This window comes from Phoxinus phoxinus (assembly GCF_949152265.1).
Source record: "Phoxinus phoxinus genome assembly, chromosome: 3".
Classification (NCBI taxonomy): domain Eukaryota; kingdom Metazoa; phylum Chordata; class Actinopteri; order Cypriniformes; family Leuciscidae; genus Phoxinus; species Phoxinus phoxinus.
Genome location: NC_136878.1, coordinates 7,675,518 through 7,700,771, shown reverse-complemented (window position 1 = coordinate 7,700,771; position 25,254 = coordinate 7,675,518). Strand labels below are relative to the sequence as shown.

The 25,254-nt window shown below is 36.8% G+C and overlaps 2 protein-coding genes across 5 annotated transcripts in view; one reads left to right on the top strand and one right to left on the bottom strand.

Moving 5' to 3' along the window:
- Positions 1-1,229: 1,229 nt before the first annotated feature.
- fbxo21 (F-box protein 21) lies at positions 1,230-15,130 on the bottom strand. 2 transcript variants are annotated; one of them, XM_079607098.1, is made up of 12 exons: positions 14,834-15,125; positions 13,992-14,127; positions 13,743-13,852; positions 13,522-13,643; positions 12,313-12,459; positions 11,995-12,131; positions 10,782-10,918; positions 10,428-10,607; positions 8,992-9,124; positions 6,301-6,491; positions 4,633-4,790; positions 1,230-2,143 (listed from the first exon to the last, which is right to left on the bottom strand). In XM_079607098.1, the coding sequence occupies exons 1-12, from the start codon at positions 15,055-15,057 to the stop codon at positions 1,905-1,907; spliced, it is 1,914 nt and encodes a 637-aa protein (XP_079463224.1). In that variant the 5' UTR covers positions 15,058-15,125; the 3' UTR covers positions 1,230-1,904. The 2 variants fall into 2 exon arrangements, with proteins under 2 accessions (XP_079463224.1, XP_079463225.1); XM_079607099.1 differs by having other exon boundaries at positions 1,231-2,143; positions 13,743-13,837; positions 14,834-15,130.
- A 620-nt stretch (positions 15,131-15,750) lies between these two features.
- nf2a (NF2, moesin-ezrin-radixin like (MERLIN) tumor suppressor a) overlaps positions 15,751-25,254 on the top strand; it is a 39,838-nt gene continuing 30,334 nt past the window's right edge. For 2 of the 3 annotated variants that reach the window (XM_079606240.1, XM_079606241.1), the window contains exons 1-4: positions 15,751-15,916; positions 16,268-16,620; positions 20,707-20,832; positions 21,752-21,874. In XM_079606240.1, the coding sequence (XP_079462366.1) occupies positions 16,507-16,620; positions 20,707-20,832; positions 21,752-21,874 (363 nt within the window). In that variant the 5' untranslated portion in view covers positions 15,751-15,916; positions 16,268-16,506. The remainder of the gene's footprint in view (positions 15,917-16,267; positions 16,621-20,706; positions 20,833-21,751; positions 21,875-25,254) is intronic. The other variant, XM_079606242.1, reaches the window with a different exon arrangement.

Genomic DNA, 25,254 nt, shown 5'->3' with positions numbered 1-25,254 from the left:
GGGTTTGCACCCAAAATGTTTTTGTTTTTTTAATGGCACATATGAATATGTTTGTTTAATGCACTTTAAATGTTATGTGGCTGTACAAGCAATTGTGTTTTAAAATTAATATTGATGACAAATTACTATTTCCCTTTGCAGTTTGACTGGCCCATTTTACCTGAAACAGCTCATGCTAAACCAGTTGGTACAGCTGGTGTTTCAAGAACTGTAGGGCCTAAATAATTATATTTTATTAAATAATTTCAACACAAAATTATAAAAAACTGTCATTATTAATCATAAAAACACATGGAAAGGGCATATATGGTATTGTATTATTGTCCCAAACGATTTACCGAAAAGTGGCCCAATTTAGCTGATATCACCCTATAAATAAAACAAAACTAATTCAATTAATTAATTCAATTAATTGAGTTCAGTTTATAAAGTTTCTTAAATATATTTTTATGGCAGCGGAGAACAGTAAGATGTTATTGTTGCCATAAAAACTACAATGCAAATAATGTGTTTGTGATATTTACCCAATCCATATTCTGCAACCAGAGAAAGTTATAGCGTGGAAGATGCTTATGTATTTGCATTATAAATATTTGAGGTTGTGTGACTTTTGAGGAGTATTAAAGTCAATGCAAACACACTCTGCTTTGGATACAAGAGGACACCGCCCAGACTTGTTTGTCGGTTTTTTGACTTTCAATTGTAGGTGTTCGTCTATGCTTGATAAAACAGTGAATTGCTGTCGATACACTGTCAGTGGGAAACAATAGACTGAAACTACTAGTGAAAATATAAAATAATCAGCATAACAATTAAAGTAAAAAGATTAATTGACAAATTAATGTGAATTTCAGAATGTTCTAATATTTGATTTGTATCTCAACTCGAAAAAACCTGACGATCATGTTTTTCCAGAATCATTTAATAATATTCTAAAGAGCGAAAATCTTACCATCTGTACACAAGAGTTTACTTAACGTGGTCAATGTCTCAAATTTGCATACATTTGTTTGGTGACCTCAAAAAGTTTAGCTTGAGAGAAACTTAAAAAATGGAATCTGCATTATCCACCACAATATTTACATTTTTTCTTAACATACCAAATTCATATTTTATTTTCTGAATAATAAAATATTGAAAGGGAATCTTAAAATCTCCCTAAACTTACAAAGCTATAGATAAGTCATACAAATAAAACAAACAAAAATAAATAAATAACTGAACCACTAGAAATGGAGATTCTTTTTTTATTGTGATTCATTCTTATATTCTCAATGCTTTTGTATTTACAACCATGAGCCAAGAATTCCTTGAGCCCTTGTTCTCTAGGTCTTTTTTTAAATAACTTTTGAAGTAAACATTACAAAATATTTCAAGGTGACAGTGTTAGACATTTTACTTCATGTCAAGTGCATGTTTGTTAACATATTAACATAGATGAAATTAGTGCATTAGTTTAGTGAGATGTGTTGAATGACGACATAACGGACGGGCCTGAAGCGGATCATCAACACATATACTGTACAGATGTTCAGACCCTCCTGTAGTGTACGTTCATGATCTCTCTCTATATATATTATCCAGAGTATGTTTTGTACCCACAAATACTGTAACTCAACCACATCATTTGTTCTCAACCACTCAAATTATACAACATGTAGTTTCTTTCAGACTGGGTCAAAGTTGCCCGTAAAACTGATCTAGGACCAGGATGTTGTACAAAGGAAATGAATTAAATAAAAACTACTGGTTTTGGCCTTAACAAGATCTCCAAACACCAAATTCGGTCCATTGTCAGTTGTATTGAGCAACTTCCTGTAATAGTACAGGACAAATTGGGTGACTTTTCGCATTCAAAGTGGAGGGGGGGGGGGGGGGGGGGGGGGGGGGGGTGGCGTTCTGGTCTACGGATCTAATAAATCGTGGTCCTGGAAGTTGGCGGTTGGCTCAGATGCTTGGCCTGAGTTTGGGTTGAGGCCATGGTAAAGCTCCTCTACAGTCCTGTGGGTCTTGCACATGTCCTCTGGATAACGCGCCTGGAGCTCTTCATTAGCGATGTAGTGCGTCTCAGAAAACTCAGAGAAGTAGCGGCCGACCTCGGGGTGAGCGATCTCCAGCGGGGCAGAGTGAGGCTCCAGATTCTCTGCAAATGAAAAGAGAAAGTGAGGGTTTCTTAAATTTGACTCTGTTTAGCTCTTGTTTCTATAAAGCCCTTTCTTCTGTAAAGGGCTCTGATTGGTCGGCTGGACCAGTGTGTGGTTACTGGTCAACCGCATGTCCACTTCGAGTGTGTTTCGGAAATGTCACGCCCCTTACCATAACCGCGAGTTTCAACCATGGACTGTAAAAAAAATATGGACGTAGTGTCCGTGATGTAGGGGTTGCACGGACTAGTCGAGTAGTCGAGAGATCGACTACTTCAACCACTACTCGGAGCTGTCGAAAACAATCGACTACTCGAGCGTGCAATATCCATAAATGAATTGAAAATAGCGAACGTCACCAACAGACACCACACATCAGATGTGTGGAAGTATTTAATCAAGGATGACAGAAATATTGTAATTTGCCAACTCTGAAAGGGGCCGTTCACATATGCGTCTAAAAATGAGTGGAAAGCACGGCTGTGCCACTGTCTCCTCCTTCTTGCGCCCTCGTGGCGTCTTTCGTTGCTATGCAACCACCATGAACCGCGCTCTCTATGAAAACAAATTAATTTAAAATGGTGAACGTCACCAATAGACATCACACATCAGATGAGTGGAAGTATTTCATAAAGAATGACAAAAATATAGTAATTTGCCAACTCTGTAACACTACTTTAAAATACAGCAGCAGTACGACATCAATGCACAACCATCTACGACTGAAACATCCAACAACGAAGGCAAATGTTAGTGAGACGCACACCGTCACAAGGCAAAGATCAAGCCTGCATCCCTCTCACGTCGATGCGCTTGTATTTCTAAATGCAAACCAGCGATCCACGAGCTCGACCAAAGACTGCGTGTGGTGGCGAGAGGACAATAGTGACGATGACTTGTGTTAGTCTATAAACTTTCAAGACAATTGAAGTAAGATACTTCTTGTTATTACTGTTATTACTGTTGATAATTTGGTAAATATAAAATGATTAAATGAAATGTACTCTGTTTAAATGAACCGTTTTAACTGTTTTACTAATGTTTTAAAAATGAACCGTTTAAACTGTTTTACTGAAGTTTTAATTTGTTTTATCAAACAGTTTAGAATTTTTGAATGACGCGTAATTATTGCGTTAGCCGTTACTTTCTATGAATTTTTCTTTTAACACGTACATTTCTCTGTTACATGTCATAATTATAATGTTTTTGCATTACTTTATTGTTGCATTAGGCTATGAAATTAATAAACATTTATTGATAAGAACTATTTCATGTCTTTTCATTTACAGTAGCATGAACCACGAGTAGTCGAGTAACTCGAGTATTGTTTTGATAAGAAACCGACTAGCAGAAATCAGTAGTCGTGCAACCCCGACGTCACCCCTAGGTTTCTGAAGAGCATTTTTGAAGCCCAAAGTGGGCTTCAAAACTCACTCACGGCGTCACTCACGGATCACCATAAATGGGCAAAGAGGCGGGATTAGCTGAGGTGATGTACACAGACAGCAGATATACGGCTAGTAGTGACAGCACAGCAGCAGCAATCCACCTGTCACTCAAGTAGCCACGCCCTTAATTATGCCAGACTTTAAAGGGATAGTTCACTTTAAAATGAAAATTCTGTCATCACTTACTCACCCTCAAGTTGTTTCAAAACTGTATGAATTTATTTCTTCTGCTGAACACAAAGGAAGATATTTTGAAGAATGTCGGTAACAAAACAGTTAACTGGTCCCATTGACTTCTATAGTATTTTTTTTTTTACTACTTATGTCAATCACGCTTACACACTGCCTCCGAAACTTTAGTCCGTCATAAAAAAATTCGGAACGGGTTCGATTTTCGGCGTTTTTCACATTCGCATTACGTAACAAGCATTTAAATCATGTTTTGACAATTCAGAGCCACCGAATGATGGATACGAAAATACGGACTCAGTGTGCAAGGAGCTTTAGTATAATTTAAACGGATGAGTTATAAAAAAAAAAATTCACCCCCCAGTTGTCATAAAGGGCAAAATTAGCTATATAGATCAAAACTACTTTTTAGGTTGTAAAAAAAAAAATGTTCTGCTGTAAAGTTGGACATATTAACATGGGGGGTCTATAGAATTGAGACTCTTTTGCAGCCTCTGGTGGCCAGTCGATGAATTGCAGTTTAAATTACTTCAGTGTTGGATTCAAGGGAGAGGCCGGAAGGGTGCAGCTTGGTTTTAACACACTACTAACGCTACTCAACCAGGCGTCGGCCCCTTTGTTGCATTTGCCATGGGCGGGAATTATTCGAAATCCTTTTGTATCGGGTAGTTTTTGGAACTAACAACCAGGGTGGTTCCCTGAGAACTGAATGTTCCCCTAAGGCCATTTATCTGGTTGCAGTCGCACCGCCAGTAGGAACTCTGAAGTGACTTAAGCCGTGCATGTCATTTTGCGTGTGTGCGGTAGCAATAATTTCCATTGCTAAAATGATCCCACTGATCTTGGCTCACCTTGCGCAGCGTATCTACAGGTCCCGTCCTGCACTAGGACGTTGTAAAATGGCTGATCAGCCCCCTTAGACAGTTGATGGACCCTCATGGTGTTAATCCACTCCTGACTCATGGTGCATTTAGGGTCCCATCCATAGATAACACAGTTGTAGCCTGACCTGTGAGGACATTGGACAGATTGAGAACATTCTTAACCAAATATTCCTATTGTAAATTAGCCTCTTTTCACATTGTATTATTTGGCATCATACAAACACACAAGTATCACCTTGAGTACTGTCGGCAGCTGCTTATCACACTAGCTAAGAACACATTACAAATGAGCAGTTTGCTGCTCTTATTACTCATGTCCTTTGTTTTTACTAGCTTGTTTCTGTTTCATTTGGATTGGAAGAGATTAACTTTTTACTGGCAAAGTAAGTTTTCAAATTATTTGTGTAAGCATTCACTTCCACAAATTAGACCATTTATGTCTTATCTTATACAAAAACAAAAATATATAAAATTTGTATTGACCCCAAGCTTTTCAATGTAAAATATGAATGTAAAATATAAATAAATTAAATTAAAATAAAATACAAAATCGGAAAAGTTTGGAACAACTAAAGATTTTTTTGTATTTGCAAGAAGTCTCTTCTGCAAAATAATATAGCAAATTAAAAGAACTGTTTTCGCTTTTACAATATAGCCTAATGTATTCTTGTGACAGGAAAGCAGAATTTTCAGCATCATTACTCCTTCAGTGACACATGATCCTGTTTACATTTTAAAATCTATTCAAATAGAAAACAGATGAATTTTAATAATATTTCACATTGTTACTGTTTTTTACTGTATATTTTAAATCAAATAAAATGCAGCATCAGTGAACATAAGAAAATGATTTCAAAGAAAAACGTATTTATTTCAAAACATAGGGAATATTTCACCCGAAACTAAGAAAAGAGGCTAAATTACTTTTTGCAATGCACTTTGCAGTATTATACAGTATAGCCATGTTGGTTAGTTTAAGGAACACGCCGGATTTTTGGGACTTTAGCTTATTCTCCGTATCCCCCAGAGTTAGATAAGTCCACACGTACCCTTTTCATCCCCGTGCGTGCCGTAACTCTGTCTGACGCACCCACCGCTAGCGTAGCTTAGCACAAAGACTGGAGGTAAACGGCTCCAGCTAGCATACTGCTCCCAATAAGTGACAAAATAACGCCAACATTTTCCTATTAACATGTTGTGATTTGTATAGTCACAGCGTGTAAAAATCAAGGTCACATGAGACACAGCCATCTCCTGACCGTATACATACTGGGAACTATATTCTCAGAAGAACTCAGAAGAGTTATTTGTATAAATCACAACATGTAAATAGGAAAATGTTGGTGTTATTTTGTCACTTATTGGGAGCAGTATGCTAGCTGGAGCCGTTTACCTCCAGTCTTTGTGCTAAGCTAGGCTAGTGGTGGGTTTGTCAGACAGAGTTACGGCACGCACGGAGATGAAAAGGGTATGTATGGACTTATCTAACTCTGGGGGATACGGTGAATAAGCTAAAGTCCCAAAAAGTCGGCGTGTTCCTTAAAAAAAAAAAAAGAGAACTCAAATTTCAGAGTAAATGGACTTTCAGGCTCTGTGTAGTTCATAAGTTTGCAGCTCACACAGACTGGAACCCACCTCTTATGTTTCATGACGAGGCCTACAGAGTACTGTACGTCCCTGTGCTCCGGCGCGCTGCGTCTCTTCACCTCCGGCTCTTCTGGATGTCTCTTATGCTGGATGTGCTCGAGCGTATGCTGCACCAGATACCCGACCGCTCCGTGCTGGGACGGGTCCAGAGCCTGAATGTGCTGCAGAATATCCAACACCTGAGACAGAGACGATCACATCAAACAAACCAGCTTATTACAAACACACTGCTTACACTTTGCTCCCATTCAAATATTAATGTAGAAAATTATGAAATTCAATTATTAACCTTAATCATAAAAAGATGATGAGTACTTTGTGGTTTAATCGCAATATTCACCATCACAAATTCCCAACGCAAGTGCAAGATATACATTCCCTTTTAAGTTGTGTGTTAGGTGTGTAAAAGTGATGCTTAATATTCCCATGCTCAATATTCACTGTCCTTTTTTATTTTGTGCAAATAGCCAATCTTTGTGGCAGATTGCACAGATAATTTACCCTTAGTAAAATAGCAAATTACTTTTGTTTACACACTTTGTGAATAACACTGTTTGCACTTAGTGTAACCAGGGGTGCTATTTATACTTGGTGCAAACAGTATCCACCTTCAAAATAGCAATTACCCTGTTTAAAGGGATAGTCCACCCAAAAATGAAAATTCTGTCATCAATTACTCACCCTCATGTAATTCCAAAACCAAACCATCTTTGAAACACGATGAAAATGAAGATATTTTTTAATGAAATCTCCGAGATTTCTGTCTCTCTATTGAAAGTCTATTCACTCAAAACACTGACTGTTCAAAAGTTCATAAAGAGATCATAAAAGAAATCATATTAAACAAGGGGTTTAATCCAGGTCTTCCAAAGTGACCTAAACATGGTTGCAGACCAGGTGCACCTCATGACAACGGCGTTCGCTGATGGAAGTGGGCTCTTTCAGCAGGATAACGCACTCTGCCACACTGCACACATTGATCAGGAATGGTTTGAGGAACATGATGAAGAGTTCAAGATGTTGCCATGGCCTCCAAATTCCCCAGATCTCAATCCAATTGAGCATCTGTGGGACAAGTTCGATCCACGGTTGCTCCACCTCGAAACCTACAGGACTTGAAGGATCTGCTGCTAACATCTTGGTACCAGAAACCACAGGACAGCTTCAGAGGTCTTGTAGAGCCACACCTCAGAGGGTCGGCGCTGATTCGGCAGCACGCGGATGAACAACAGCATATTACGGTAGGCAGGAGATCATAATGTTTTGGCTCATTGGTGTAAAGTGATTGTCTTTTAAAAATACTTGGATTAAACTGCTTGACTCATATGGATTTTTATTTGACGTATTTTTACATATATTTTACGTATAATACGTATGGATTTCTTTATAAATCTTTTGAACCGTAAGAGTTTTGGATGAATGAATACACTTTCAATGGAGGGACAGAAATTTCTCGGATTTCTTTAACCCTCTGGTGGCGGTCAAAAATGACAGATTTTGTTTAATTTTTAATAAAATGAATGTACTATATTTTAGTTTTAAATAGTTTTCTATTCAAATTTTTGTATTTTTAGGGTATTTTATAGTACTAAATTAAATTGATACAGTAGTTATAATCCATTTATTCACTTTTTAAGCATAGACCTTAAACTTTCTTAAATCTAAAATGCTTTGGAGCACATATTTAAGTTTGGTCTCTTTTTAAAGATGACATTTGGCATTATTGCCGAAGTGAAAAAAAGTTTTAATAAGTTTCAATAAGTGAGCTTAAAAAAGTTATAAAAGGATTTTCCGTTTATTATGAAAAATGCACAAAGATACTTCATAAATCTAGACAAGTTTTGTTCCAGACTTAAAGGGATAGTTCACTTTAAAATGAAAATTCTGTCATCATATACTCACCCTCAAGTTGTTTCAAACCTGTATGAATTTCTTTCTTCTGCTGAACACAAAGGAAGATATTTGGAAAAATGTCAGTAACCGAACAGTTACCAGGTCCCATTGACTTCCATAGTAGAAAAAAAAAAAATACTATGGAAGTCAATGGGACCTGGTAACTGTTTTGTTACTGACATTTTTCAAAATATCTTCCTTTGTGTTCAGCAGAAGAAAGAAATTCATACAGGTTTGAAACAACTTGAGGGTGAGTATATGATGACAGAATTTTCATTTTAAAGTGAACTATCCCTTTAAGGTTAATATCCTTAATAAGATTTTGTTTGGGCGCAGTACCAAAAGTTCACTCTAATTAAAATTAGTTTCCCATTCATTTACAATGCGGTCATTTTTGACTGCTAGGAGCACAAGTGTGACTTTTTTTATCACCACCAATATCTTCATTTGTGTTCTGAAGACAAACAAAAGTCTTATGAGTCTGGAATGACACGAGGGTGAGCAATTGATTCATTTTTGTGTGTACTAACCCTTTATCACTTACTGTAAAGCGCCGCCTTTATATTTAAAAACCTTTTTCATGGAATAACACAGCGGAGAGTTATAGGAAAGTATTGGAACAGAAAGCAGGAATGGGATTACAAAATGATGAAGGACAAATTCAAACCAGTATCCTTATGCATATGCGCCGGAGAGATTTGATCTTTTAATATTCTATATTAAGCATAGGTTTTCTACTGTGAATTGTTACTGACATTCAAGTCTCATCTGTGAGATTGAACTCACTTTCTCAGGCCAGATGCCCAGATGGAAGTAGAGGCGGGCCTGCAGCAGAAGATACTGCACGTTATCAGGGTTAATAGTGAGATAGAGATCCAGAGAGTCCCGCAGAAGCTGATATGATTTCTCATTCCCTTCCCTAGACAAAAAGCAAAAGCAAGCACATTTTGTAACAAACATGAGTCTGACTAATTCACAAGTTTAGCTGACAGCCCAAAAAAACTACTTTCATTTACATAAAACAGTCTAAACTGCAGAATCCCCTGACTGGTTTACTAATGAGAACACATGCAGCATGAAATAGGTTTTATATTCTGACAATAAGAATATAAAAGAAGCATAAAAGCACAAGTACAGTAATGAAAGCATGAGGGCACGTTTACACAACAACGAAGTACTAAAAACAGTTTTCTGGTCATGTTTTTCGTTTACAGACGACAACATTATCAAAGCGATCCGATATCATTTTGTAAAGAAACGCTACATGCCTATAGACTGAACACTTAAAGGAACACGCAGACTTTAGCTTATTCACTGTATCCCCCAGAGTTAGATAAGTCCACACGTACCCTTTTTTTATCTCCGTGCGTGCCGTAAGTCTGTCTGACGCACCCACCGCTAGCCTAGCTTAGCACAAAGACTGGAGGTAAACGGCTCCAGCTAGCACACTGCTCCCAATAAGTGACAAAATAACGCCAACATTTTCCTATTTACATGTTGTGATTTATACAAATAACAAGGTCACATGAGACACAGCCATCTTCTAACCGTATACATACTGGCAACTATATTCTCAGAAAGCGAAGCACAGCTACTTCTGCAGAGTGATTAGCGCAACACTCTGAGCGAACTCTCTGCTCCTCACCACGGGGCTTCTCAGGCGCTGCGAGCAAATCACTCCGCAGAAGTAGCAGAGCTTCGCCTTCTGAGAATATAGTTCCCAGTACCGGTATGTATATGGTTAGAAGATGGCTGTGTCTCATGTGACCTTGTTATTTGTACACGCTGTGACTATACAAATCACAACATGTAAATAGGAAAATGTTGGCGTTATTTTGTCACTTATTGGGAGCAGTGTGCTAGCTGGAGCCGTTTACCTCCAGTCTTTGTGCTAAGCTAGGCTAGCGGTGGGTGCGTCAGACAGAGTTACGGCACGCACGGAGATGAAAAGGGTATGTATGGACTTATCTAACTCTGGGGGATACGGTGAATAAGCTAAAGTCCCAAAAAGTCGGCGTGTTCCTTTAATACACAAATTTGCGTTTTTGTAGTTTACTGAGACAATAACAGTATTGTTTTCAAAAAATTTAAACCCGGTTTCAAAAGTTTGCATATTCAGGCCCCCAAAATGATGTTATCAGGTAAATGACCGACCAAAATGCATAAAAAGTTTTCCGTTTTTAGTTGAAAACGGTGTGGTGTAAACGGCCCCTGAGTCTCACCCTCTCTTGCCAATGTTAAGCAGGTTTCCCACCATCCTCAGCAGCAGCTCGCTGGTGCTTATAGCGCTGTAGTAATCTGCTGTCACCTGGTGTCGGATCAGATACTCACACTCTTTAGCAGCCAGCTGCTTTCCATTTCCAAACGCGTCAATGTATACATAGTCGTAGATGTCACCACTCCTGCAAAACACGTCAGTCGACTTAGGTTGTCGGTTAACTTTTAATGCAATTTTTTTAAGCATATTTGGATTAAAGCAATGAACTGATGTTGAAACTGAATGGTGTTTGCTATGTGTGTTTAATGGTGATTACTTTTTGACAGATTGCAATAGCTGGAAAGTGGGACACACCCACCTGCTTTGATTTTGACACCAGCGGAGCAGGAAATGGTTGGGGAAGTTGACAGGCTCCAGAGGAACTCCTAACTTCCTGGCCAGAGTCATGTAGAGCACAGAGAGGCTGATGGGAATGCCTGTACGACGGACCAGCACCTGACCACAAAGGGGCCAACACTGTGAGAAATAAACTACACTTCTGTCTAAATATTACACTTACACATACAATACTTTAATGTATATATGATGTTTTTACTTTCAGCACAATTAGATGGAAGGTAACATTATGTTCCTTTAGTGTTTTGTCGATTACAGGTATTCATTTTACTTTGGAAGTGTTTTTCTTTTTTTTCCCACTGTGGATGAGTGTTTATCACCCCAACATACTGTACTGTTCAAAAGTTTGGGGTCAGTAGATTTAAAAAAGAAAAAGAAAAAAAGAAAACAAATTAATACTTTAATTTAGCAAGGATGCATTTGATCAATCACACGTGACAGTTAAGACTTTTATAAAGAAAACACTGTTCTTTTGATATTTATATTCATCAAACAATCCTGATTTTTTAAATAAGTTTAAATAAATGTAAAATTAAATAACATATTCAAATATATTGTAATAATATTGTATTGTTACTCTATTTTTGATAAAATAAATTCAGTTTTGGTGAGCAGAAGAGACTTGTTTCAAACACATAAAAAAAATCGTACCCACTGCAAACTTTTAAACGGTATCTTAGTTTAAATACAATAACATATCGGCACAAAGATGTTGTCAGGGTAATGACATAATTAATTGGCAACAGTACCTGATCTGTTGCATCACTCAAATTCTGTTCTGCTATATTGTCTGGAGATAATAAGTACAGGTTTTTTTAATTTCCTAGCAGAATTATGATAATTTTTACAAAATAAACCTTAGAGTGGACAACATTTTTGCTGATAAACATAAACACCTCCTAGAACTCACACATAATATAACAACTCACAAAATGCTTGCAGCCTTTTGTATTCTTTGAATAAATTATATATACCGGTATGTATATGCATGTATCATGAAATAAAGTCAAGTAATGTTACTCATTTAAAAAAAAAAAAAAACTATGATATTACTATGTAAATGTACATGCTACTCAAAGTTATTACAAATGATGTAATGCACATTGTATACGTGCATATGTGTATGCTTGTAAAGTGTTTTGGAAATGAGTATGATATCCATGTGACTCCAGTACCTGATGTATGTATGAGTTCAGCGGATTGTAGTAGTCCCGCTCATTGCCCTTGTACTGTAGCTGGTCATATAGAACAGCGTTCAGAGCGCACATGACTTGCCTTTGAAACTCCAAGTCTTCCAGAACGAAGCAGTCACCTGGAAAAACAGTCTAGTGAAGACAGATATAGGACGCTACGGCTTTAAGAACAACAATGCTATTGTGGTTTCCCAGTGCAGTCCAAAGTGAATTAAAAAAATGTCTGGCTATACGGGTCTGACTAACAGACCTCATGAGAACAGTAAATTGAATTTTCCGGATCTCTCTTTGCGGACTGACCTTGACTGGCTCGTAGAATTGGGTGTGTGGCGTTTTTTACTCGCAGATGCTTCTTCACCTTGTCAGTGATTTCTTCTATCTGTGCAGAAATGCTCTCAAGGGTGAAATCAGTCAGAGGGTTGCAATACTGGTCGACCAAGACAGCACCTGGAATTAAACAAACAGACGTGTTGCTTGACACAAATCTTTGATTTAAACTATAATTCCATGTTCAACCTCAATCATCCATAATAATGAAGTGAGTAAACTTTGGTGAGATAGGGTCATCCTAAATTACATTGTGAATAATATGCCGTGCATGACTTTGCTAAGCCTGTATATGAAACAATAATTTTACAAAGCCTACTATGTGGCTGCACATTTCATTTTATTTGAGCTATGATTATTATATATGATAACCATTATAGTATGACAGATATTATTAGATGAACCTGGCCTTTATGTGGCCTCGTCCCTGGTATTATAAAGCATAGTAGCATTTTCAGAAATTACCTGTCATGCAGTGTAATTTACCCGTTTGTGAATGTAAAAGGTCTGCAAAGTTTCATAGATCAAAGTGTACAGCAAAAGGAGTTATTGTCTTTCAAAAGAAAGAACAGATTCTGAACCGTTACTGCCTGAAACAAGTCGTCAGCAATCCCAGTTTTACTTCCTACACAAACCTATGTAGGTTTGTAGCAAATTTGCATAATGCCAGTCTATGGTCTTCATTGGCTATCCAAGAACAATGTCATCTTTGATTTGATAAAGTAAAACTGACGTCATCATTACTGTTGGTATCAGTGTGTGTATCAAGTGCTGAGGAAGCCCTCGGAGCTGAACTTCAGATATGCTAATGGTCGTTTGGTTTCCGACACGTACTGTAAGCGGGAGACCAATAACAACAGACAAGGCCATCTGACCAATCAGAGGTACTGATTCTTTCCAGTACCTCTACTTCTTTCCAAGTAGGCTCTTGGAAAGAAGGGGCTCACAGAGAATGATTCCTTTATCGAATCATTACAGACACTGTGAGAAAAGAGGTGATGTTGCAATGTATATTATGAGAAAATGAAAGTATTCTTTGACCTTGGATGCATGTAAACCTATTGTAGCAGACCTCCAAAACAAAATTAAGAACCTTTAAAATAGCCAAATATGGGCACTTTGTTTTCTTTCCATTAATAAGAAATAAAAAATGACTTTTTATTTGTCTTTTTGTGAGCTTACCTTCCAGGGCTGATTGCTGTTCTGGTAGTCGCTCAAAGAAAACCTTCAAATTCCTCAAAATGTTCTGCTGCCGGAGGAAGTACAGGATTTTCTTTGCATAGTACTTAAGGGTCAAACTTTTCCTGAAGCCATCATAGGAAAGGAGGACATTCATAAATTCAGTTAAACCATTTAGTGCTCAGAAAGAAAAAAAATTTGATATCATAAGCGTCATCTCTAACCTTTTCTCGGAGTTCAAAATACCAAGCAGCTCATCCTCACAGAAGTGTTCTGGGGCACCAAGAGACTCGATTTCTGCAAAGCTGTCTCCAAGAACCTGACCAACGCAAGGCTGAGTTACAGAAATAATAGATTAAATCCAACTTACCTTACAAATATACCTGTCCAAAGCATTGCGTAATTGTCATGCCATAAATATGATGATATTTCCGGCACATTTTGACAGCTTTCTCTCTTGTAGAGTAACTTACAACTTCTGTGAAGAACCTCTTGGAAATAGACTCTACTGTTCTTCTTATCTGTTGACCAACCACGTCCCGGCTCCTGAATTCCTTTAGCCAATCGTACGACTCATTATGCCGATAAAATCTCTGCAGCCTGGGCCACCTAAACCATTAATGATACATCAGTAATGTTTGACCACATAAATAATAATTTCTAGATATCTATATATAAAGAATACAAGGTATTACAAATATATTAAACCTATTCCTTAAATGTGGCAAGGATAATGTATATATTTTTTTGCATGCTTATATATCACCTAGATTACAAAGAAATTATTGTTAATTGTGGCACAGGGTGCAATTCAATTTCATGCAAAAATGTAAACTGTAATTTGCATGTATCTGCCAAAACATAACTACCGATAGTATACACTAAAACACAATACTTACTAGTTATTGTTACTACAACACCTATAAATTGAATACATTTAAAACTATAGTTCTATTTTTTAAATATTTTTTTTCCATGTAGGCCTATGTTAGTATATTATTAGCAGAATTTCAGGCATTTTAGTGTTTAAGGTAGCTTAACGTTGTAAACAATTATAAGTGCATTTCGCTCTTTCAACATATAGGAGGTGAGTCCGTAATAGTTAAATATTACATGTTATGCATCTCTCTGCATGTGCACACAGGACCGATTTTGGTGCATCAGCAGAATGAGAACACGACCTGACAGCTCTCAAGTCACGCATTGAATGCACATCTTAAACCACCTATCAGGGATCAAACACATTTCTTATGGGTTTGAAAACTCGAGGTTGATGGAGGAATAAAGCTTTAGAAATGTGTTTAATTTATGCCACCTGAGTTTGTACTGATGCGCCCAGACCTTTCCTCTGCCATGGCACACGTCATGCAGCCTCTTGCACGTGCAGGAAACGTTGCTAATGTCGATATGGTTTAGAACGGGAAAGCACAATATATGCTCTAATAATTCGGCTGGTAAATCGGTTAACTGCTTAGCGAAACTCTCTGAAATATCCGTATTTGTCCCTAAAACTCGATCTCCCGTGTATGGCGTCGCCATCTTTTCTGTTTACTCCGATGACCTCATCGAAGCCCCGCCCAGTTGTCAACGAAAGCACGCCCCTTTCTGGTGCAAAGGGCTGAACTTTGAGAATATCGTGAAATAAACCAAATATACCCATTTATATTTGAATGAAACACGTAAATATAACATTTACTACAAATATTAATTTATTATATATTATAGTGTATATAATTTATAATTGTATATACTGTAAAATAAAAATACAATTCAGGCATAAATTAGTAAAGGACATCAGATTTAAAATAACCAATCTATTTTTATTTGATTTATTTTCCGTTCATTTGAATTTAACATTTAAAATAAAACATAGATTTCGCATTTAATCTGGAAATCTAGATAATTAGTACCATAAATATTTACATTCATAATTTGATTTAAATAATTCATACTAATGACATATTTATAAATAACAATTAAAAAGTAATAAATGTATAAATTAGTAAACAAATTGAAGGTGATTAATAATCGTTTTATGTTAAGAATTTACTCTGATGTACAATATTCTTAGCATTTAGCCTACAGCATGTCCAAAGTAATATTTTAGTTTTACTTTTTGGAAATAAATGACTGGAAGTGCTTTAATTATTTAATAATTGGGGTATTCTGCGATGTATTATCTCCTGACAAAAAGAAAAAGAAAAAAAGAAGGCTTTTAACTAGCTCAATGACGCGCACTTTTGCGCATGTCCTTCCTCCTTGTGAACGCGCACGCGAAGTTTCAGCTGCAGTTTTGGCCCGAAAGAGTCAAACCAGCAGCGGTGTTTGTGTGTCAGGTGTTTAAACGGGCGTGAATCACACACACCGCAGGAATTCAGCTGTGTTTACGGCTCGACAGGTGAGTTAGCAACCGGTTTACGAGCTGTCAGCCCAATTCCGTAAAAAAACACTCATAACAAAAGAAAACAATGAGGCATGAAACTGTAGATTAGCTTAAACGAGCGTTTATAAGTACGTCAAATGTTGTGAAGTAGTGTAAAAGTTAGAATTTTGCTACACTAATGTATAGATAAGGGTTAAATAATAGGTTAATGTTTGTTCTCAGTTAGTTGTCATCTTATATCACGCTTATAGTAGTTTAAAATTAGCTTCTTTTGTCTGTTGTTATTGCACATGCAGTGTATTACTAGCGAATAAGTTATTCATCAGTAAACTTACGCTATTCTCTTTTACTTTTATCTTCTTGCAGGCTTAATGGTGCTTTAGAGGAAGTAAAAGCGATAGTATGTGCCCAGCTGCTAGTAAACAGTTAATGCAGGTGGTTTGTCAACATCATGCCTTTAGACATGCACTTTAATCACATTTATTGTTACATTTGCCAGTAATGGTAGGTTGAAGCTTTTAACAAGAGGTCAACTCTTAAAGTGCTTCATCATAAGCTATGCTTCAGATATAGTTAGTCAACAGGTGGAAAGTTAAGCAGCTAGTATGGCAAGTGTCCTTGCATCAAAAATGGGACTCAATTCCCTCTGGAGGAAACAAGCCAAAAACTTCAACGTCACGATTGTTACAATGGATGCTGACTTGGAGTTTAGCTGCGAGGTAAGTGGCTTGGAGCGTTTTGCATGAATGTGATGTTTGTATAAATGCATTGTTTTTATGTGGTGGTGAAGCTCCCTGCAATATGTCAGAGTTAAGTTTAAGCTGTCTATGTAGGAGTGCATATCACATTCACGCTATATTATGGTTGTAAACCTATTGTAGCCTGCAACCAAACCTGTACTGTCAGTGATCAATGCTTTTCACCAGCAACCAGAGGGCATGTAAGCACAGCTTAGGGAAGGGACCAGGTTGTCGACATTTTAACGTCCCGGCTCTCTGTTGTGCCCTTGAGCAAGTCACTCAACCTGACCTGTTTCTCCAGCGGAGCTGCATCAAGACATTCCTGTCTGGAGAAACGGTTCTGTGGCCTTAAGGAATAGCTTTTCCCAAAACGGAAATTCTGTCATTTACTCCCCTCATGTCATTCCAATCCTGTATTCATTTCTTTTTTCTGTCAATACACGAGAATGTACAAGCTAGAGCTTGCATACAGCAAACGTGGGATTATAAATATCTCCAAGCTATTGAAAAAGAACCATAAATCACCGTTTGAAAATAACTTGAGGCTTCAAGTAAACATTGTATCCTAAACCTATAAAATGCACAACTTTAATACAAGTGTACAAGTCAGGTTTTATGTCATTAGTTCTTGTCAGAACTGCAATTGAACTATTTGGCTGTAAATGAGATACGAGTACTTTGAGGTGAAGATTATCCATGTACAACAACTTAAATTTGTTTGTTTTTCTTCACACAAAGCTATTAGAAGGCTAGAAATATAGTGCACACGTTATATTGAGTCCTTTTTGGGCTGTATAAAACCCCGTTCACTTTTCTTGTGTGGAAAACAGAAGCTTGAACATTCTGCCTAACATCTCTTTTTGTCTTTGTGAAAATAATATTTCTTTAAAAATAATCTCAAAAACTTTTCAAAAAACACTCATGACTGCTTGAATGGAAACAAACTAAAACAAACATGCACATCTACAAAGCAAGCAGCATCATGTATCGCAGTAATCCTCATTCCCACATATAAAGGTGTTTTCTAGAAACTGAATCCGGTGGGAGTTCTGCAGGCATATAGAGGGTTTCTCTGTGGAGCTGCACTTCATTTGCACATAGCATCCACTGAGTTTCTTGCAGGAAGATGCCCTATTTTTACACGCAACATCACAGGAGAGTGTTTTTGAATTAAGGGAAAACAGATGGTGGTAAGAGAACTGCGTGACAGACGGGTACCATGAGTTAGTGTCCCATGAGGCACGATGGTCCCACTCTACAAGGCCCTGTGCCTGTGTTTGCCTGTCTCTCACTCTTTTTTGATCTTTCACACTCATTAACTGTATTTCCCTTGGTGGCAGTGAGGTTCTGCTGTCATATATACGATAAGGGGGCATATATGTAGTGTACTACAAAGTGTCTTTAGACACAAAACTAAATGTATAGCTAGAATTAAGGGAGCAAGATGTAGCTGTTCTGGTTGACATATTTATTAGACAAATTTGTTGTCATATTGATAGATAAATATTAGGCTACAGTACATGTTCAAGCTCATATTATCGATTACCACAAACGATACTTCCGATTCGCCCCTTTTTTTGTCAAATTAAATTCTTGCAATGGTAGTCTATGGTACAAGACATTCTGAAGGGTTTAAACGCAGAAATGTGCAGTTTTGTTTTACTTTGAGTGAAATTGTCTAAATTCTTTTAGCAGTCGCAATACTGCTTTATGCAGATTAACATTGATGACAAATGTCATTCATGCGAGTGGAATTTGCTCCGTGTAAACAATTTTATAGTATTGTTTGGTGGTTTTGTGAACGTTTTTACTAAATCATGATGTTAAATATTGGATTTAACTTTAAAATGTATAATGTTTAAACCTCGGTATACTTTCAAAAACTGTGTTAAAACATTTAGCTCCATAGACTTCCATTATAAGTGCAATACTGAACATGTATTTTTATAAACTAAGGGGTGAATTAAAATAATTTTCTGTGGTAATCATCAGCATTTAGAGCAAATTCAGAGCTGAAGTAGTAATATTTAACCCAGAATATTCATTTTAAAGGTCAAAATTTAGAAAGTAGGACCATTGCATCTGATTTCAGCAAAATTAAGATTCTATTTTGGTGCATCTTTGTATTTCATAAACAACACCACTTGGTGGCAGCATGGATATAGAAAACCAAATCCATTTCTCTTATTGTCTTTCGCTCTTTCTCTCTCCTCACAGACCTTGAGATTGTATTGCTTATCATTCATAGCTGATAATAGCCCAACACTGAAGTCATCTGCAGGGTTTGCTAAACCACAATTCATGATTTTTTTTTTTTATAACCTTTGTGTATATAGTAATGTATATTATTTCACAGTGACAGAAAAAGGTCCCCAAACAGTTTAGGAATAACATAGCCGAAATCCTGACACTAGAGGAAACTGACACTTTTTTTTTAAAGCTCTTAAATGTTTTCATACTATTAAAGTGAAAACGAAGTAGAATGCACAACAGATACCATACAGATTGTCACCTGAAAGCATTTCAAATATTTTCACGGGTTTCAGTTCAAGCATAGTCATGCAACTTATTAGAAGTACAGAATGCCTACATATTTTCTGTTTGAAATTCAAAACACTTCATCTGCATTTTTATTTGTGCTGTAGGCTAATATTTATTTTAATCCATCTCTGTGTGATACCGGACTGGTATTACGTGCGCTGATGAATAACAAGAAAGACAGTCTTGGGTGTAGTTCAGTCAATAAAATCTGATTTGAGGTAATAGCATGGGGCTCTGGATAAAGACAGAATTTGACTTTGAGGTTACTGCTTTTGTTCTTTCTTGTGCTGTTACGCTGTCAAGTTTTCAGTACTTTTTTCACCCTAAAAAGCCACATAACTTCTCTGCTGAATATTTAGGACTGTGAGTGAACCCCTCATTTCTCCGTGAATGTTTGTCCTTGAAGGCAGCCCGTCAGCTTCCTAGAGGCGAAGCATCAGCATATTTAATTGCTTGGACTCTGGATGGCAGCATATTGTCATATGTTCTCATACATAAACATTAGGCGAGATGAAACCGCACCTTGAAAAGCACCTGTCCCTGTTATGCTAATACAGTTTGCAGTGTTGATGATGTTTGCAAGACTGTGGAGGTTGTCAGTACTTATAACAGCAAGTTTCTGTCCTCTGTCATAACTTGAATCATTCAAGGTGGCAAAAGTGGCAAGTGTATTGTTCACACGACACTAACATCTAGCTCAGCTGCGTCCAGATGAGGCTGAATCCTACTAATGACAAGGCTAATCGAGCACAGATGCTTACACACAATAATTATTCTCACAAGATGAGTTTTTGAATTGTTATTCTGCTAATATACTCCTGCAGATTGCATTCTGATATCCGAAGTTATTAAACGGACAGCTTTTTCCAATGTCAGTGTCTTTTCTCTGTCCAATCCATCTAAGCAATAAAATGAATGATAAACATACAGCCGTATGCAGATACTTTTGCTAGCAATAATGAATGTTTTGATGTTCCTTTATTCTGTGCAAGTACACCGTATGCACAAAACAATTAGTCATTTTAATGAAAAATAAATTAACTGATATGCATCTTCAGTTCTTCGCCTATTGAATATGGCCATTTTTTTCTCTATCTGGCATCCTGACAGTAGTCCTGATAAAAGATGAACCGATATGTCCGAAAACGAGTGAATGCTCTTGCTGACAGCAGAGACTTTGTAATGATGCCCAGACTCATTTCTCTGCCTTGTGTCCACATGGTTTGTGGAAATGAGGTTATTCAGGGAATGCCATTGTTCATTATACTGGAGCTGTTCAGATTTGTGGTCAGTCTGAATTCGATTAGTCTGTTGCAATCCTTAAGAGAGTTAAAGTTTTTTTTCTCTTAGGCTTTTTAAAATGTAAAATTTGGGATTTAATTGTGTTCAATGTCTGTATATGTCCCAGCTCAACCTCTTGTTTCAACTGAACAATAATTATGACACGGGAATGAGTCTTTAAATTCAGCCTGTATTTTAACATGCACTTCTTACTAACCCTTTTTTGTAATCTTGTTTGGGCAGCTGAAGTGGAGAGGAAAGGATCTGTTTGAACTTGTGTGCCGGACACTGGGACTCAGGGAGACATGGTTTTTTGGTCTGCGGTATGACGTCAAAGACACTGTGGCATGGCTGAAAATGGACAAGAAGGTAAAACACTCATGTTAAACTTTCCTTCTTTCAAAATAGTGGCAGTCGGAAAGTAGTGTCGGATAAATGCTATTTTGATTTACTTAATTTAGGCTTTTAAAAGTATTTTTGACAGTTCTGAATTGTACTGACTAATGCTATACACTACAGTTCAAAAGTTTAGGGTCTGTTTAAGATCATAAAAACTTTTACATTGTTACTTTTACATTTCTTTTTCAAATAAATGCTGTTCTTTTCAACTTTCTTTTCAACTTTCTGTTCATCATAGAAACTTGAAGAAGAAGAAAAAACGCGCATCACAAGTTCCACATTAATATTGAACTGTTTTCAACATTGATAATAACAAATGTTTCTTGAGCAGGAAATTAGCATATTAGAATGATTTCTAAAGGATCATGTGACTGAAGACTGGAGAAATTGTCCTTTGCCTTCACAGGAATACATTACATATTCAATTATATATAAAAGGAAACAGTTATTTGAAATTGTAATAAAATTTCACAGTATTATTATTTTTTTTTAAATTAATTTAGTTTTTACAGTATTTTTTATCAAATAAATGCCCTGGTGAGCATAAGACACTAAAAAATCTTACCGACCCCAAACTTTTGAACTGTAGTGTACATTAAAACAAACTTTCATGAAAACCAACCCAACACAAAACAAGTACTATGGCATTATAATGGCACAGTGAGGATTTTAGATGACATATGATAATACTAAAGGCTTGACATATTTATGTACCATTATTTTTTCGAGGTACTTCAAAGAATACTGTAGTACTACTTTGGCACATGTCCAAAAAGGACATGCCATTATCATTTAAATCATGATGTCCAAACTCATGGTATCATGTTACTATTGGCAGTGTATATGCAATGCACAGCAGAATATTGGTCATGACTTATCTTTGTTATAGGTTTTGGATCATGATATGCCCAAAGAGGAGCCTATAGTGTTTCATTTCCTGGCCAAGTTTTACCCAGAGAACGTCGAGGAAGAGCTGCTGCAAGATATGACGCAACACCTCTTCTTCCTGCAGGTGAGTCACTGGCTCAGATTGGTTTAGCTGGAATACAGATCAAATTAATTGGATTTTTTTGGCATGTTGCCACTTTTATTGATGGGAGGATAGAGAGAGGACAAAATATGATGGGAAAAGAGGTAACAACTCGCATGTGTGCTAACTGCTAGGTCATGGCTTCAGCAAATTTCCTTGAATTAAACGGTTAATTTACTCAAAAAATTAAGTTATGTCGTTAATTACTCGCCGTCAAAGTGGTAGTTGTATAGCTGTCAATGGAGGGACAGAAATCTCTCAGATTTCATAAAAAAATATCTTTCGAAGATGAACGATAGTCTTTGGAATGACATGAGAGAGAGTAATTAATGACAACATTTTCATTTTTGGATGAATTATCCCATTGACATTCATTCTTAATTACATACAACAGACCAGTTTCTTTATAGCCAAAATCTATAACTATGAAGATAACCATAACTATATTAGCGTTCAAGTCAGTGGACACTATTGTTCTGATATTCTAAGCTTCAGTTTTGTCGTCTGTTCTGTTAAATGCTCAAGCTCTTTAAAGCAGGATGGATTCTGATTGGCTGTCAATATTTTTATTGTTAAAAAAAAAACATTCTGAAAGTGATTCCAACAATATTGTTTCTCTGGGCTGTTATCCTTATAGTTTTTGTGTGGACTCTGCTGTTCTTTTATAACTATATCTTTATCATTATCGTTATAGTTATCGTTATTGTTGAAAATTCGCGTATCTACCCCGTAGTGATAAAATAAAATTCTGTATCAAATTTATAGGCAGGACAAGTAGTTTAAGGCTTGGTTTGTAGAGAATTACAAACATGCGCACATATATTCAAATGCACATAACTATAGAATTAATTCTTGATGCACACGTGAGCGCCACCAGCGTTTCTCACAGGTTCGCGTTTAAAGTCTGTGTAGAGAGAACGGTGTCGTCTTAACGGCCCCTAATTTAATAACAAATGATCCTTTCGACGGAACTGAATCAATCAAAACTAACTTTAGCTGGAAAATAACATTATTCAAGAACCGCTATAAAGCCAAAACAATCTGTTACCTTAAATTATACGTTTATCTCTGTAAAGCAGCTTTGAAACAATCTACATTGTTAAAAGCACTATATAAATGAAGATGACTTGACTTGACTTGACTTGACTATCGTTCTTGGTGTGAACGGGCCATAACTCCTAACCCCGGGTACCTCCCTGCTCCAAACACAAGAGCAGAAAATTGATTTATTGTTCATTTGATTTCTGCATAAGTAATCTAGTTGGACTGCAAGTATTGTTTGTTCACAACAGCAGGTGATGGTGTGTCATTGACCCACATTCAAAAGCCATTTCATTTCAATAGGCTTGCTAGCAGAATTGAGCTCCTGTATTTGGTTTCTCGTGCAGTTCTCTGCGAGAGAGGCTTGTGGGCTGCTGTCTGCGGGTTCAGTGCGCTCTTTCATTGTTTGGTGTGATTGTGTTCAGCCATGTGGAATCGGTGTGCTCCACATCAGGGCCCCTGTCTCTGATTCTATAAGCCCAGGGGAACACCTCCCACCGTAATACGGCTTCCTGCCAAGATTCCTTCTCAGCGATCAGAAAACATTAAGCAATAACTCTTTGGTTATGAGCACGTTATCAATCATTTTTATTGAGCTGGTCGGTTGCTCAGCATGGGAGGTAAATAAGCACCTGTTTTGCATGCATTAAAACTCTGTTCATTTTTTTTTACCAACAGTATTGCGACTTGTGATCGAATGTTAAGTTGTGGCAATTTGCCCTTCAATTTACTGTGCTCGTATCAATCCAGTGGATTTAATGCATAGCAAAGGGCACAAGGCGAAGATATGAACATTCTGAGAAAACTTAAGTAGCTTATCTTCACACGTAATGGGAGGTTGAGCTGCACCGCTTCAGGACGGCAATGCACTCTGAAAACCAATGTAATGAATTCTCAAAAGATGCTAATGAATTCTGGGAAGAGATTGGAGAACGGTGAGTCTGTTCTCTTTTAACCCCTGCTCATATGTAGGCTGGGATGGAGCCGCGTGTTTGGATGTGCAGATCCTGTTTAAAAGCGCTCGCCTTGATGGGCTCTTATCAGGAACGGCCACCCTTCCCAGACTGCACTCTTGAAGTGCTGTCACATTTGTAAAGCAGATTGAAAGGACGACCATAATAGCCAGAACCTTTTTGACCAGTCACTGACACGTTGCATGCTACTTTTGTGACTGTTTTCAGACTGATAGTCAGGGGACGGATAAAAGAGCATGCATGATTTTTTTTTTTTTTTTTTTGGAAGCAAGTCTTAAAGAGATTGGAAATTGATTACTCTGTCGTTATTTACTCATGTCGTTCCACACCCATATTACTTTCTTGCTTCTGTGGAACACAAAAGAAGAATTTTTGCTGAAGCTACTCTTTTCAATACAACAAAGGTGAATGAGGATTGGGGCTGTCAAACTACAAAATGACAAGAAAAGTGTATCATATTATAGATGATGTTTTTTTTTATTTTTAAGAAGTGTCATGTTCTAGTCATGTTCACCAAGGCTGGATTTATTTGATCAAATATACTGTAAAAACTGTTTTATTGTGAAATATTATTACAATTAAAAATAGCTGTTTTAATATATTTTAAAATGAATTCTCAGCATCATTACTAGTCTTCAATGCCAATTTTCAGAAATCATTGTCATTTGCTGATATGATGCTCTAGAAACCTCTTATTATTATCAATGTTGAAAACAGTTGTACTACTATCGGTACATAATATTTTAGTTGAAAGCGTGGTAGATTTTATTTCAGGATTTTTTTGAGGAACAGCATTTATTTGAAGTAGAAACCTTTTGTAACAATATTAACCTGTCACTTATTCAGCAAGGATGCATTCAATTGATAAAAAAGTATTAATTTCAACGAAATCTTTTGATCCCAAACTTTAAAACACTAAGCTTTTAAAAAAGGCTTCAAATAATTAGTGAATAATATGGTAGCACTTTACAATAAGGTTTAATTTGTTAACTTTAATGTATTAACTAACCATGAACAATACATTTGTTACTGTATTGATTCATCTTTGTTAATATTATAAAAATCCAGCTGTTTGTTAATGTTAGTTCTCGGTGCATTGACTAATGTTAACAAATACACCTTTTGTTGTTTGTTTGACAGTCTGTCACAAGTACAGACTGTGTAGTTCATTATTAGTTCTTGTTAACTAATGAAACCTTATTTTAAAGTGTTTCTAATAAAGATAAACTATTTTTATGTATAATTAAGTGTGTGAGTCGTTTGGATCCCTGTTATGATACTTTTATGGCACTTTTGCATACTTTCCAGCCACAAAACGGCAACCAGGACATTATTGTAATGATCGTC